The sequence below is a fragment of the Fragaria vesca genome, linkage group LG6, assembly GCF_000184155.1.
Source record: "Fragaria vesca subsp. vesca linkage group LG6, FraVesHawaii_1.0, whole genome shotgun sequence".
Taxonomy (NCBI): Eukaryota; Viridiplantae; Streptophyta; class Magnoliopsida; order Rosales; family Rosaceae; genus Fragaria; species Fragaria vesca.
Genome location: NC_020496.1, coordinates 10,856,742 through 10,869,743, shown reverse-complemented (window position 1 = coordinate 10,869,743; position 13,002 = coordinate 10,856,742). Strand labels below are relative to the sequence as shown.

General features: G+C 36.7%; 1 protein-coding gene across 1 annotated transcript; it reads left to right on the top strand.

The window, feature by feature from the left end:
- The first annotated feature begins 8,040 nt into the window (after window positions 1-8,040).
- LOC101313133 lies at window positions 8,041-12,144 on the top strand. Its single transcript, XM_004302839.1, has 13 exons — window positions 8,041-8,181; window positions 8,252-8,299; window positions 8,381-8,506; window positions 8,852-9,199; window positions 9,333-9,432; window positions 9,856-9,901; window positions 10,368-10,461; window positions 10,562-10,633; window positions 10,770-10,828; window positions 11,000-11,068; window positions 11,153-11,204; window positions 11,624-11,701; window positions 11,779-12,144. The coding sequence occupies exons 1-13, from the start codon at window positions 8,047-8,049 to the stop codon at window positions 11,854-11,856; spliced, it is 1,305 nt and encodes a 434-aa protein (XP_004302887.1). The 5' UTR covers window positions 8,041-8,046; the 3' UTR covers window positions 11,857-12,144.
- The last annotated feature ends 858 nt before the right edge of the window (window positions 12,145-13,002 follow it).

Below are 13,002 nucleotides of genomic sequence, written 5' to 3'. Positions count from 1 at the left end.
ATCATTAAATATAAATAATTTTACTGATCTCCGTCATTGTTCACCTGTCTATGTTTACCGGGGGGGAGGGGGGAGGAGAAGAGATAGATCTCACTACCCTCTCTTCATTTAAGACAGGGCCGGTATGCAAGTGGGGTAATTCCTCTTCAACAGTTCTTTTGACGAGGCGTGGCAGATTTATTACACGATCATTTTCATCTACAAATATAATATATATGTATATGTCAGAAGCCGGAAAGTGAGGGAGGAGATCTTCAGCAAAATAAAGGATCAAAAAATTATTCCATACCTAGCAACTGCATTAGACACTCATCCTTACGATCCCACTGTCTCCTGAACAACTTAGGAAGTTCACAAAAGCTTTTTATAAGGTCGCCAAGTAACCTTAAAAAAAAAAAACAAACAAACATTATTATATATAAATAATATTAGTGAAGTACTAACTAGCAACAAGTCAAGAGTAAATCCCTAAAAACATTTACCTCCTTCCAATCCAATAACTGTTTGAAGTTAAGATCTCTACCTAGGTACTTGTTACCAAATTTATCGGAAATCAGCGTCGCCTAAGTAAGCAAGAGAAAGTGGATACATTCTAGGTAACTTTGCACTATCAATCCTATCATCCGACTTCTGAAACTCATCAACGAAAACAACTTTTAAGAGATCCTTGTTATGCTCAAAGGCCTAGACAATAAGGACGTACATGTTCCCGCCGAAATAATTTCTTTCCAATCCTAGGCAATGATGTATATGGGCAAGCATCGCCGCTCCCCATGCCAAAGTCATATACTTTCGATTCACTATCGATCCCAAGTAGCGTAGGGACACATAATCATCAGTGGTCGGTACTATAACGGTACTCACAAGATATAAAACATATGCATTGTTATAGCACTCTAACTCTTGCTCATCCGTATTTATTGGCACATTTTGAAATTGTTTTCGCAAGCTCTTAAGGGAAATACTAGTTCTACCCTTTAATTTTGTACCATCTTTTAAAGAGTCTAACCCTTTTACCCTATAACCTGAACCCTTAACGACAGCTTTATGGTTCTTACCGTTAGTCACGAACTCCCCCATGACATTAAGGCCAGTTATATATAAAATATCCTCGAACCCAAAAAACAACTGTTTTGGATTATCTTCCCTGCTACTTTCGAACAACGAAAATCAAAAGTTTTTAGCATCATACATACCAAACAATGCTCGCACCATGTCATTCGAGTGCTGGTTATTACCTGTGGCATGTGCTACATCTCTAAAGTGTTCCAACCCTGTCCTTTTTATTGACTCAATAACTTGTTCATCTACTTCCACAAAGCGACCGAACAGAACTCTGCTTAGATGTCATTATTATGCCTGCAACCCCAAAACATAGCGAAATTTGAATACCTTAATATTACATAAAAAAAAAAATTAAAAGCAACAATTTAAGCTACTCTCGAGAATTTTTTTTTTTCAATCCAGACCAATTACCTAAACTATAATATCACAATAGTCTAACAATTATCACAACCAATGTTGATCAAATGATTAATAACACAATAGTTCAACAAATAAGGAAGAAGAAAAGAAAAAACAATTCATTTCTCCATAAAACCTTCACTTCCTAACTCAGTTTGTTCTTGCATAGGTTCCACGTAGCTGTAATTTCCATTATTGTTGTCTCACACTTAGTTTCCTATATTTCTCTACAGTTATGCAGTTTCCTTTTTAATAGTATATATATTAGTCCATCATTTCAAATGTCACTCAGTGCTTAACGAATTTGACACTCATACTCCATACACATTTTGTTCATTTTCATAGCCTTGTTTCTGATCTGTCGTAAGCAACTCATGCATCCTCCTTTTCACCATCCATCTTCTTCTCTTCATTTGTCTTGTATCTTGATTTAAAATACACATATTCCTGAGCACACAAGTGAGTCAAGACTAGATAAGTAAACCAAATTCCAAATCAACCCCACCATAATACAATGGTCCTCAAACCCTTGACGGTAACACCAATTTTGTAGAAGTGAAGTACGAGGTACACCATCAATCGAACTCATATATTTGAAACATTCTTTAATGCAAGACTTGGTGCGATCACATTAAACATAAACTTGTGGTGCTTGATGTGGGAACTCAGTCAACCACATTTGAATTATGACCTTATACGCCTAGTAATATGAAATATGGAAATAATAACCAGTTACATAAAGAGTAAGAGTAGACATGCTACCTATGTTGCATGGAAATGGAAACGAGTTTTGGTTTCCGACGCGAAAACGTCAAAATCAAAATATAGTCTGATACAAAACGTGAAGGAAATGTCAAGTAGACATGCTACCTATGTTGCATGGAAACGAAAACGAGTTCTGGTTTCCGACGCGAAAACGTCAAAATCAAAATATAGTCTGATACAAAACGTGAAGGAAATGTCAAAATTAAAATAAATATAATATTTATTATAATAAATATAATTGAAAAAATAACATCAACAAAATAAGTTCTTAATAAAAAAACATCAATCTAAATCCAAATAAGCATGCATAATCAAATTACAATACAAATAACAAAGAACTTCATCACATAGTCGATCCAAATACAAACCCAAACAAAGGTTTGAGAAAAGGTCCATAGTCAAATTAAAATACAAATAAGTAAAATAACAGTTGTTTTCAACTAATGACTTCATCAAGCTCCAACAACATCCTCCTCCTCAATGTTTTCCTCTTCAAACTTATCATCTTCAAACAAGACCGTCTCCAATTGAGGTTCATTAAGTGAAAAGTTGGCAATCTCAAGCCTTCCAACATTAGAGTCTTCCAATGAATCAAAGTCATCACCTCCAACATCCCACATATTAGTTGCAGATACCTTTGATGTAAGTTGGGCATTGCCTAGCTAAAAGGAGAAGATTGGTATGCACAAATACCAAATCTTTTGCTCTTTATGGTGCTAACTTGTTCCTCTTCAAAGAGTGAATAGCTAAAAGGAGAAGATTGGTATGCACAAATATCAAATCTTTCGCTCTTTGTGGTGCTAACTTGTTCCTCTTCAAAGAGTGAATGAAACTGTAACACTTCAATTCCTTTCACAATATGAGGAAGAAGAAGGTTGACCTAGCATCTTAAAAGCTATGGCTTGGAGAATTGGTGCCGAAGATTCATGAACCACCCACCATGTTAGTGGCTCTAATATAAACATATCCTTCATGACATCTCTACTCTTAAACCTTTGCATACACATAGAAAAATTAGCATACTCTATGTTAGCATTTCTTCTATCATCCTCATTGGCAAAAGTATCGAAGAAAATAATTTTTCTTTTCCCTTGTAACATCTAAAAGCTTGTGAGAAGCAACCCGATGGGAATCTTCATCAAACCATTCCGAACTATAGTACCTAATTATAAATATGCATAATTTCTATAAGATTTGCTAGAGATCAAATAATTATGAAATAAGCAAATTATAATGAAATTAATTAGTAGTTGTACTGTTGTACTGTTGTACTTACTTGGGATTTAAAGAATGTGCCAAGCAATGGATGAGTGTATTGGCTAACGAGACAATAAGATGTTATGCACCGCATCCCAAAATGGAGATTCTTCATGAAATTGTTTTATTTCTTTCCTATAAATAGCCTTCTTTACTTGTTCTGTCATATTATCCCACCATTCATACACCAAATGAAGACAAGGTTTATCTATGTCCGTCTTCCTAATCATCTCATATATAGGCTTGGTAAAAGAAAGAATATTATCAATGTTACCCCACATAAAGTCATCCAACAACATTTCCTTCATCTATCTGTCTTCCTATAATCATCTTTTTTGTAATCATCTCATTTTGTACTAATCATTATTTGTTGCAAACCATTCTTGATTGTTTTAAACCTCTTAAGCATAATAAATGTAGATGCAAACCTTGTGGGAGCAACCGAAAGCAACTTCAAATTACAATGATCACTGAACATAACTAATATCATTCCATGATTCATAATGAAGTTCTTAATAAACATAACATCCTTCACAACCGGTTGTATCCAACAACATGCATCATACACATCCACATTGTTCAAAGCTTGAGAAGGTGTGCAAATATTCTTGAGAGAAAGATTCAAAGTATGAACAACACATGGAGTCCAAAAGATAGTAGGATACTTACTTGCTATCAAAACACCGGCCTTTGAAAAAACAGGAGCATTGTCGGTAACCATTTGCATTACATTTTCTTAACCAACGTGCTTGATAGAATAAATAAGCAAGTTAGCAATCAATTGAAGATCCTTGTATTCTCCTTCACAAATTACAGCTTTCAACATCATTGGACCACTCTCACAAACAACCATCACATTAATCAAGGGTCTTCTTTGTGCATCGAACCAACCATCACTGCAAATGCTCACACTCTTATCTCTCTATGCAAGCTTCAATGACATCAACTGACTCTCAAGATTCTTCATTTCATTAGCAAGGAATGTTGTTCTTATAGCTTTATAACCCGATGGAACATAGCCCGGAAGAGTAGAAGCTCTAAAATAAGAGTTTTGATAGTGTGGATTTCTTGCTAGATTGAAGGATAAACCACTGGTGCATGTAAAACATCCTAGCAATCTCACCATTACATTCTTCCCTTAATTCGTTTTGGAATGCTTTCTTAATAAGACCAGATGCTGCCCTTCTTTTCTTCCCTTCAATTGTTGTTGTTGGTGCTCATGTGTAGTCACCATAACTCATAGAATAGCTGCCATGAGCTACTGAACTCCTTCGGCTTGTTGATGATGGTAAATGAACTTGTCTTGCTCCTTTATTTGCTATTCTCTCCTTGAAATCCTTCACCAATTTAGTCATCTAAGCAAATGCATGGGGGCTAACTTTTTTTACAAATGGTAACCCCCACTCTTGCTTCCTTCAATAGATGTTGTTGCACTCTAGTGTGAGACCCATTATAAAACAACTTACAGAAGTTGCCACCTCCAACTTCCTCCAGCAGTCTTGTACTTTTCAATCTTCTTAACATATTTCCACAATGGTGTTATATCATTTATTATCTCACTTTCAGGATTAGAAGCTCTATTGGAATCATTGCTAGTACCAGCATTAACACTTGCACTAACAGGAGGTGTCCATCTTGTCATCGTGTTCTTGAAACCAACAAGGTAATCAAACTAATGTCAATACACAGACCAAATTAAGGTAAAACCATGCATATTAAGGCAATCAAAATTTCATAATAGACAAAGCCATGCCTCAAAGAAATATCAATTTTTTTCCCTAGAGAATAATGTTTTTGTGGAAACACGCTTCGGTCGCGTTTTGAAGCATTTTGTTTCTAAAACGTTTTTGAAACGTGAAACACGAGTGTTTTGGTGTTTCGGTACAACGTAGCATGCTACCCTCATGCAAATGAATCTTCAACTTAAGAAAATCACAAAGTAGTTGTTCGAGTGCTTGGAGCCGCTCATCAGGAATCTCAGACATATTAAATGAAACAGAGTGAGTTTTCTTAGAGCGCTTCACAAGAGAGGGCCATGAACCAAACTTGTGAGCTAACACAATAAGTAAGTCAGTTAGAGCAAAGTGATGTCTCCACGTACTGAGTAAGGTAAGAAATCTTAACCTTCCCACATGGTCTCACCCTCTCATGGTTTATCACCACAACCTCATCATATGTTTGGTTTTGATTTGGGTTGCATCAAAAGTTTTGATGCAACCCAAATACCCAAATACCTAATTACTTGACTTGCATTCTACTTTGTTATAACATAAGATCAGATTATATTGTTGCAATTTTATTCACCTTCATGTGTTATAGGCTTCCACGCTTAGGATTACGTTTGAAATTGTTTTTTTTTTTCGATGAGAAGAAACAAATTACAAAAAAGAACCCCTAACACAACCTAAGTTAATAAAATCAAAATCTAAAGCTTGAAGAGCAAAAGGAGGTAGACTGTTATGTCAACTAGCAACAGTTGAGGTATGTCCATTTACGTTTGAAATTGTTGTTACTTAAAACTTTTATCTGTACTATTAGAAAGCCAAGCTTGGCTTTGGTGTCTTTGGTGAAGCCTAAAACTAAACTTCCCAAACTATCCACCACACAGCCAAAACAAAAATATCAATGAGGGTTAATATACCGGACCGTATCCTCTACTCTTTCGATTATGTTGAGGATGACACAGGAAATTTGTACCAAAGGGGGTGTATTCAACCTAGATTTTAAATGATTTTGTTTGATTTTTTATAATCCGTGGATTCTTATAGATTTTGTGAATCCACAGATTGTTTTAACTCCATATAGATTTGAGCATATTCTGATGTATTTTTTTAGCTAGATTTGTTTGGATTTGACATGGATTTTTATATAGTAAATTGCATATAAGTTACTAATCAAATTTTAGTTTACAAATTCATCATTTACGCATTATCTTACACATTTAAGGACAAAAATTAATAAATTATGACAAATTAATGTCCATATGTTATCTGTCACTACAATTTTACCAAATTACTCTTCATTACATATTCTACTGCTACTATCGACAAGAAATGTGCTACTATCGACAATAAATCTGCTACTGCCAAGTAGGAATGTGCTACTGCCCATAAAAATGTTCTACTGCGGGTGCTATTACAATTTTTTTTTCTGCAATTCTCTGATGCTAGTGCATGCTAACGCGCTGCTACTGTCGACTCTGATGCTAGGGCGCTGCTACTGCCGATTCAATGATAGCGCGTTGCTACTGTCTATGCTAACGTGCTGCTACTGTCAAAAAACAAATTATTTCTAACACAACCACAATCCTAATCCTAAACCACCGTTACCACCACCAACAGTGCTCCCACCAACTCCGTTGCTACTCCCTAACCTAACTCCGCTCTGCCTTCCTCTACCCCTAACCCAGACTTGACCCGCCCTGACTTTTCTAGCAACTCCGGCGGACCCAGTCGACAGCGCCGGTCGAAATCTTTTCCTCTGTTCGATGCGACCCTTCCTCTGCCAATGGATCGTGCCTGTTTGAGCCGGCACCAACGAGGAGCTATCGAACAAGGATACAAACTAGAAGAAAGCGAGGGAGATGATCCACGGAATTGGATCGCCGAAGGCAGAGAAGGCAGCAGCGAAGGTTAAAGTCTTCGTGACCATCGATGCTCCAAGACCTAGAAGCGAGACGGCGCCGAGGGAGAGGCTGAGTGATGATTCCACCGATGAAGGAGCCGCTGGTTGCGGCGATTTTGGGATCTGAGAGAGGGAAAGGCACGGCGGTTTGAGTTTGGGATCTGAGCCGCCGGTTGAGTGACGATTCCGATTGTGAAAGCGTGTGACGCCATTGGGGAGAGAGAAAGAGTATTTGCAGAGAACCAAATCGGGGAAGAAGAGAATGACATATATTGAAAAAGCTGAGCATTTTGGTCTTTTTACATATAAATTCGGGTCAGGACTGTTATAACTTGGTTTTGGGCTTAGACTCATGTCTTAATTTGTATAAAAATGATAAAAAGTGTGGTTTTTGTGTTTTGATATTTGGTTATGTGTTATTATGTAATTTACTTTTGTTATTTATACAATCTCATGTCAAGAGACTTGATTTGTGATAGAGGTCGGTATTTATACCAAAAAAACTCAAAATCCTACAGAATCGACCATCTAGTAAAATCCTTTAAAATCATTAAACTTTTGAATATCACTAGATTTAAAACTAGATTTAAAAGGAGATTTTAAAATCTTAATTGAATACCATGAGATTTTAAAAGACTTTTAAGAATCATAATTGAATACCACCAGATTTTAAAAAAGTTTTGAAATACAAAACAATCCAACAGATTCTTAATTGAATACACTCTCTTAATAAATGCATGAATTCAAAAAATTGCAAAATATGAATAAATGATACAAACCAATTATTCGCACGCGTCAGCACAGCCTTTTAAATAAAGTAAAACAAATAAAAAAAATAAAAAAGGTATATTAACCTCTTTGCTTTGCTGGTAGCGGAAGCAAAAGACCGGCCTGAGATTTCAAATTTCTGAACTCTCTGCGTCGTCTGTTGGTGAAATGGTGAAGGGAGGAGTGCAGCAAGCCCAGAACTTGCCGGCGGATTTGACCCAAGTCATTGATCAGTTGGAGCGCCACTGCTTGGCTCCCGATGCTTCCCTCGTCTCCAAATCCGCCTACTACGACCTCCAATTGGTACGTTTACTGCCCCACTGTAAAAACCAATGCGTCAAATCAAAATCATTGAGTGTTGTTGTTGGTGCAGGCAAGGGAGGAAATGTCCAAGGAGAGACTGCGTTACTTGGAAGCAATGGTAATTGTGATTGAATTGGAGTGGTTCAAGTTTTGATTTTGGTAAAGTGGGTTTTGTAAAGAGTGTGGGTTTTGATTGTAGGCACTGTACAGCGAGGCGATGGCGATGGTGGAAGAGTACCAGCAAGCCGTTTCGATGGCTAACCTTGGTGGAAGTCGAGATGTGCAGGGTGTGTATCAGCAGTTGGGATTGAAGAGCTCCCCGCAGGTTCCCATTTTTGTCACTTGCTTTTTTGGAATTTTCTAGGTTATTTAGTTTGAAATGCACTTCACATTACGTGCCTGTGGTGTTTACAATGGAATTGTCTGTGTGGTTTGTTTCGATGGGAACTGAGTGATTTTGTTCTACTAGTTCAACTTAAGAACAACGTAATTGAAAGTAAAACGTCTTCTAAAATTGACTATGCAAAATCTAAGTTGCTATGAGATGGCGATGGACAAAAGGTTAATTCTATTTGCATTTATGCTCAAATGTGCATTAGTTTTCTATGTTCTGTGTGAGACATATGGTAGTCTAAAGCTGGTTAGAGTGGGCTTTTGGTGTCCATATTAGCTGTACGAGACATTAGAGCATCGAATGATCGTTGCCGAAGCAGCCCAAAGGTTGAGGCTTCCTCTGATCTCTAAAGATGGAGAAATTCATGAGGAAGAAATTGAGAAATGCAGTGTGTTGTCACGGAGTTCCCTTGATAGCACTAGCACTGGAGTTACAATCAGCTCAAGTTCCAACTCAACAAGCTATACTACTGCAACTGGCACCAGTAGTGCAGCAAACAACAATCTTTCACTTGGTGCTTCTGATGTTGTGGAACCTGGAGTGGGTGGTGTTCCCAATTGTTTTCTTGGAATCACACCTGCTTATTTATGGCAAACACAGCTGCAACAAACACCATTCTCCACGGTATAATGCCCATTCTGGTTTTAATTAAAAAACAGTGATCTTTGATTAGCATTTTATATGTTCTTATGTAAACAATGAAATCTAACCTTTGTTAGGCTCTGTTGTTAATACCTTAGTGATGCTTCAACTGCAGGATATGTCAGAATATCAAGTGTCTCTTTCACGTGAGATTGAGGCTCGTTTGCAAACTAAATGCGATAAGCTAGCTGATGCAGTTATAATGGATGACACTGGTATGATACTCTCTTTCTCTCTATTCCTCTCTTCCTCTTTCCAAGTCCAACCCATGCATAAACTAAACACATATCCAGTTGAATCTGGATGATGTAAATATTGTTTATCTACTTCTCACAGCTTAATCATTTTGTGTAAAATTCAAATCATCATCTGTGTCAAACTACTAATGATTTGATGGAGTCATTTCTATTTGCTTAACATTTGTTACGGGAGAAATGCCCATATGTATTGCCATAAATCAGTATCAGGCTTCTCTTTCCAGTAGGGGACCTTGAGGATGAATAAGTTTGCAAATATCCTGGAAACTTAATAAACAAAACATGGACTTCATAACTGGCAGTGCACTATGTGAATAATTATATACATACACAAGCATAAAGGTTATCAGCACGATTAATACCAATGCTTTATTGCTGCAGAGTCATCATCTGGACATCAAAATCTTAATGCTCGACTTCCAGAAAGGTTTGAGTTACTCTTCTATTGTAATTTTTATTTTATGACAAGATCCTTTTACACGGAGTGATGAAATTTTGATGCATGTGTGACAATAGTATTTGACATGAAAACGGCTGTTACATTGGCTAGTAGCCTAGTAGCTAACATGAGTAGTCTCATAATTGGAGAAGAATATAGAAAATGTTACTCACAGAAAGGCTACACAGCAATCACTTCTATGTCTTTTTTGTTTTATTTTAAGAAAATTGTTATTTTTCTTTCAGAAGTTGATTAGCAAACTCATGTTTCACATTATTAAGCTAGTGGTTGCAAAATATGTGTGCGGCAAGAACTTTTCATTTCTTTTTGTAGGTCTCTTAACTGCAATGACGACCTTTGCTTCTAGTGAATCCATAATGTTCAAAACCACTGTTCTTAAATATTTCAGTTACATTATGATCTTCATTCTGTTGCATTGTCTCATTATTATCAGGGTAAAGTTAATAATTGAAGAGATGGAAAGGGATGAAGCAGCTCTTCAAGACGATCTATATTCTGCAGATAGAAAATTTGCTGAATATTATAACGTATGGGAATGTATAATTGATGTTCATGTTCTTGCTGTTTCATACTTGATGCATTTGTTTGTGAGGATATTTGATGTAAAACCCCTTTTGGACAAACTAGGTCTTAGAGCAGATACTGGCAGTGCTTATTAAGTTGGTCAAAGATTTGAAGTTGCAGCATCAACATAAATATGTAAGCACCTACGTTTCGTATATTTTCAAGGAAAGATATTTGTTCATGCACCTTCAAAAACTTTTTCTTATCATCTCTATTCTGTTTCCCATGATGATAAGCCTTCTTTAACATTTGTTGTACGTAATGTTGATAGGAGGATCTGCGAAAAACATGGCTGTGCAAAAGGTGTGAGACCATGAGTGCAAAATTGAGGTTTGTTGCCTGTTCTGTCTGTGAATTGTTTTTTGTGACATTAATTAGTGTTGCTAAATATACGATATAAGTGAAGGTTTTTGCTTGTGGTCCCCAAGACTCAGTTAACTGTATTTATGCTTTTGATTCTATTATGGTTCCTTAATTAAAAGATTCCCCATTTTATTTTAGGGTTCTGGAGAATGTTCTCCTTCTTGAAACTTATACGAATGAGTCAATACCAGCTCTTCATAAAATAAGGTATTATTGACGACCCCTTGAAATAATAGCAACTTACAGAGTTACAGGTTGAATAATATTCTAATCATTTAAACTTATTTGCAGGAAATATCTTCTTGAAGCTACAGAAGAAGCTTCTATGGCTTATAATAAAGCAGTATGTTATTCTCATTCCCATCCTGTTTTATCTAATGCGATTTCTCATCAGTTGTAATTTTTATGTGCCGACACTGAGACAGTGGGAAAGATTTAATAAATCTCCCCCAGTTGTAGTACTTAGTTTCTGGTTAGTCTTTTTCAGTTAGTTTCTCACCTGATTGTTTATGGTTTTAAATTTTCTCGTATTTCTATATCATATTGGAACCATACTTACTAATCCGCATTATAAACAGTATGCCCAATTCACAAGCTGATATTCTGGAATATTCCAGCTGCTAATATATATTTAAGATATTGCTGAGTCTACTGTTCCTGATTACATTTGTCAACTTAATCAACCTGATCATTATAATCTTACTTTTGACTGCAATCCTGCTGGGTTTCCTTATTAATTTACAAGTCCTCTTTTCCAATCAGGTTACTCGTCTTCGAGAGTATCAGGGTGTTGATCCTCACTTTGATAATATTGCGAGGCAGTACCACGATATTGTAAAGGTAATAACAACACTTACTGATGTCCATCACTTGCTTTTTTGGGCTAAACTCTAAACATTATTAATATTCCTTTTCAGAAACTGGAAAATATGCAATGGACGATCCAACAAGTTGAGATGGACCTAAAACGTCTCCCTGATCACGCAAATGCATAGTATCTCTTGTTTTCCATTTGCTGTTGTGAGCTGAGTCATCCTATTTTGCTGTAGGCGCCTGAGCCTTCGATCGATCCATCACCTTTTAGTGATAGTTTTGTTGCATTGTAAATTGGAGGGAAATTTGGCTTCCAATCTGATCAGTCCTATCACTCCTATGTATAATTCTGTGATTTCTATCCGTACCAAAACTTCAAATTACCAAGTAAAATAGTTGCAGAGTTGAAGACACATTGTGTAATGATATGCCTGGATCCAATGCATCAGTCAAAGATTGTTATACTTCTGAAATGGCTTAGCATTTCTGTAAAGGAAATCAAGCTTGCTTGCTCTTCACATGGTCCATGAATCCAACTACAAACTCGTACTAGCCAAATATGCATGTCGTACGTATTGCCCCTTGTTGGGATTACTTGAAACCCAACTCTTTTTTCCTCTCGAAGTATTGTCAGACGTTTAAGCACATTTCTTATTCCGGGTCTCCCACCAGTAGGTTACATTTGACAACGTTTATGTAATTAACCATTCCATATAAGTTCCGGGTTGGTTCATTTTAACAAATATAGTTCAAGGAGACCTACAAATGATCTAGACTGAGATGAGATTATATCATTTATGTGGCATGCTCGGAAAGATAGGCAGTAACCAATTATGAGATTGTGAAAGACCTCTTCCATGTAAAGCACACCGAGGCAGCGTGTGTCAACCTATTACAGTCATTAGGCTTCTAGCAAATATCACCGAGTTCGAAAGTTAAACACAAGTCTCCAGGCCAAGATGAAGATACACTAGGTCAAAATTGCAGTCGTGGTTAGTCCGGAGTTACTAGTCGAGCATGAATCGAGAACCAAACAAGATCATTTCGACATGAATTAAAAGCATACATTGCTACATGCCCAACTGCCTACAATATTGAAGACCTGATGAAAGATGTCTTGTCGCTCTATTGAGTAGAGTCTTAAGTATCTCCGATGATAACCTGTTTCATGCCCAACCAAACATGACCTGCATTTTCCTACAAAGTCCATAGATGCTAAATGTCTAAGCTAGAAATAGTAAGCATTCCCAACTCATTATACGTCTATCTTTTTCTCCTTTTTGGGTTGGTCTGTGCTCGGTCATGATGGAGTGACAATCTTTAGCCTA

What these genes read in the sequence shown, in the direction of transcription:
- LOC101313133 (XM_004302839.1), top strand. Translation starts at nt 8,047, where the DNA reads ATGGTGAAGGGAGGAGTGCAGCAAGCCCAGAACTTGCCGGCGGATTTG. An exon ending in AGTTATAATGGATGACACTG is followed by an intron (nt 9,433 to 9,855) that starts GTATGATACTCT and finishes TTATTGCTGCAG; the next exon opens with AGTCATCATCTGGACATCAA. An exon ending in AATTTGCTGAATATTATAAC is followed by an intron (nt 10,462 to 10,561) that starts GTATGGGAATGT and finishes TGGACAAACTAG; the next exon opens with GTCTTAGAGCAGATACTGGC.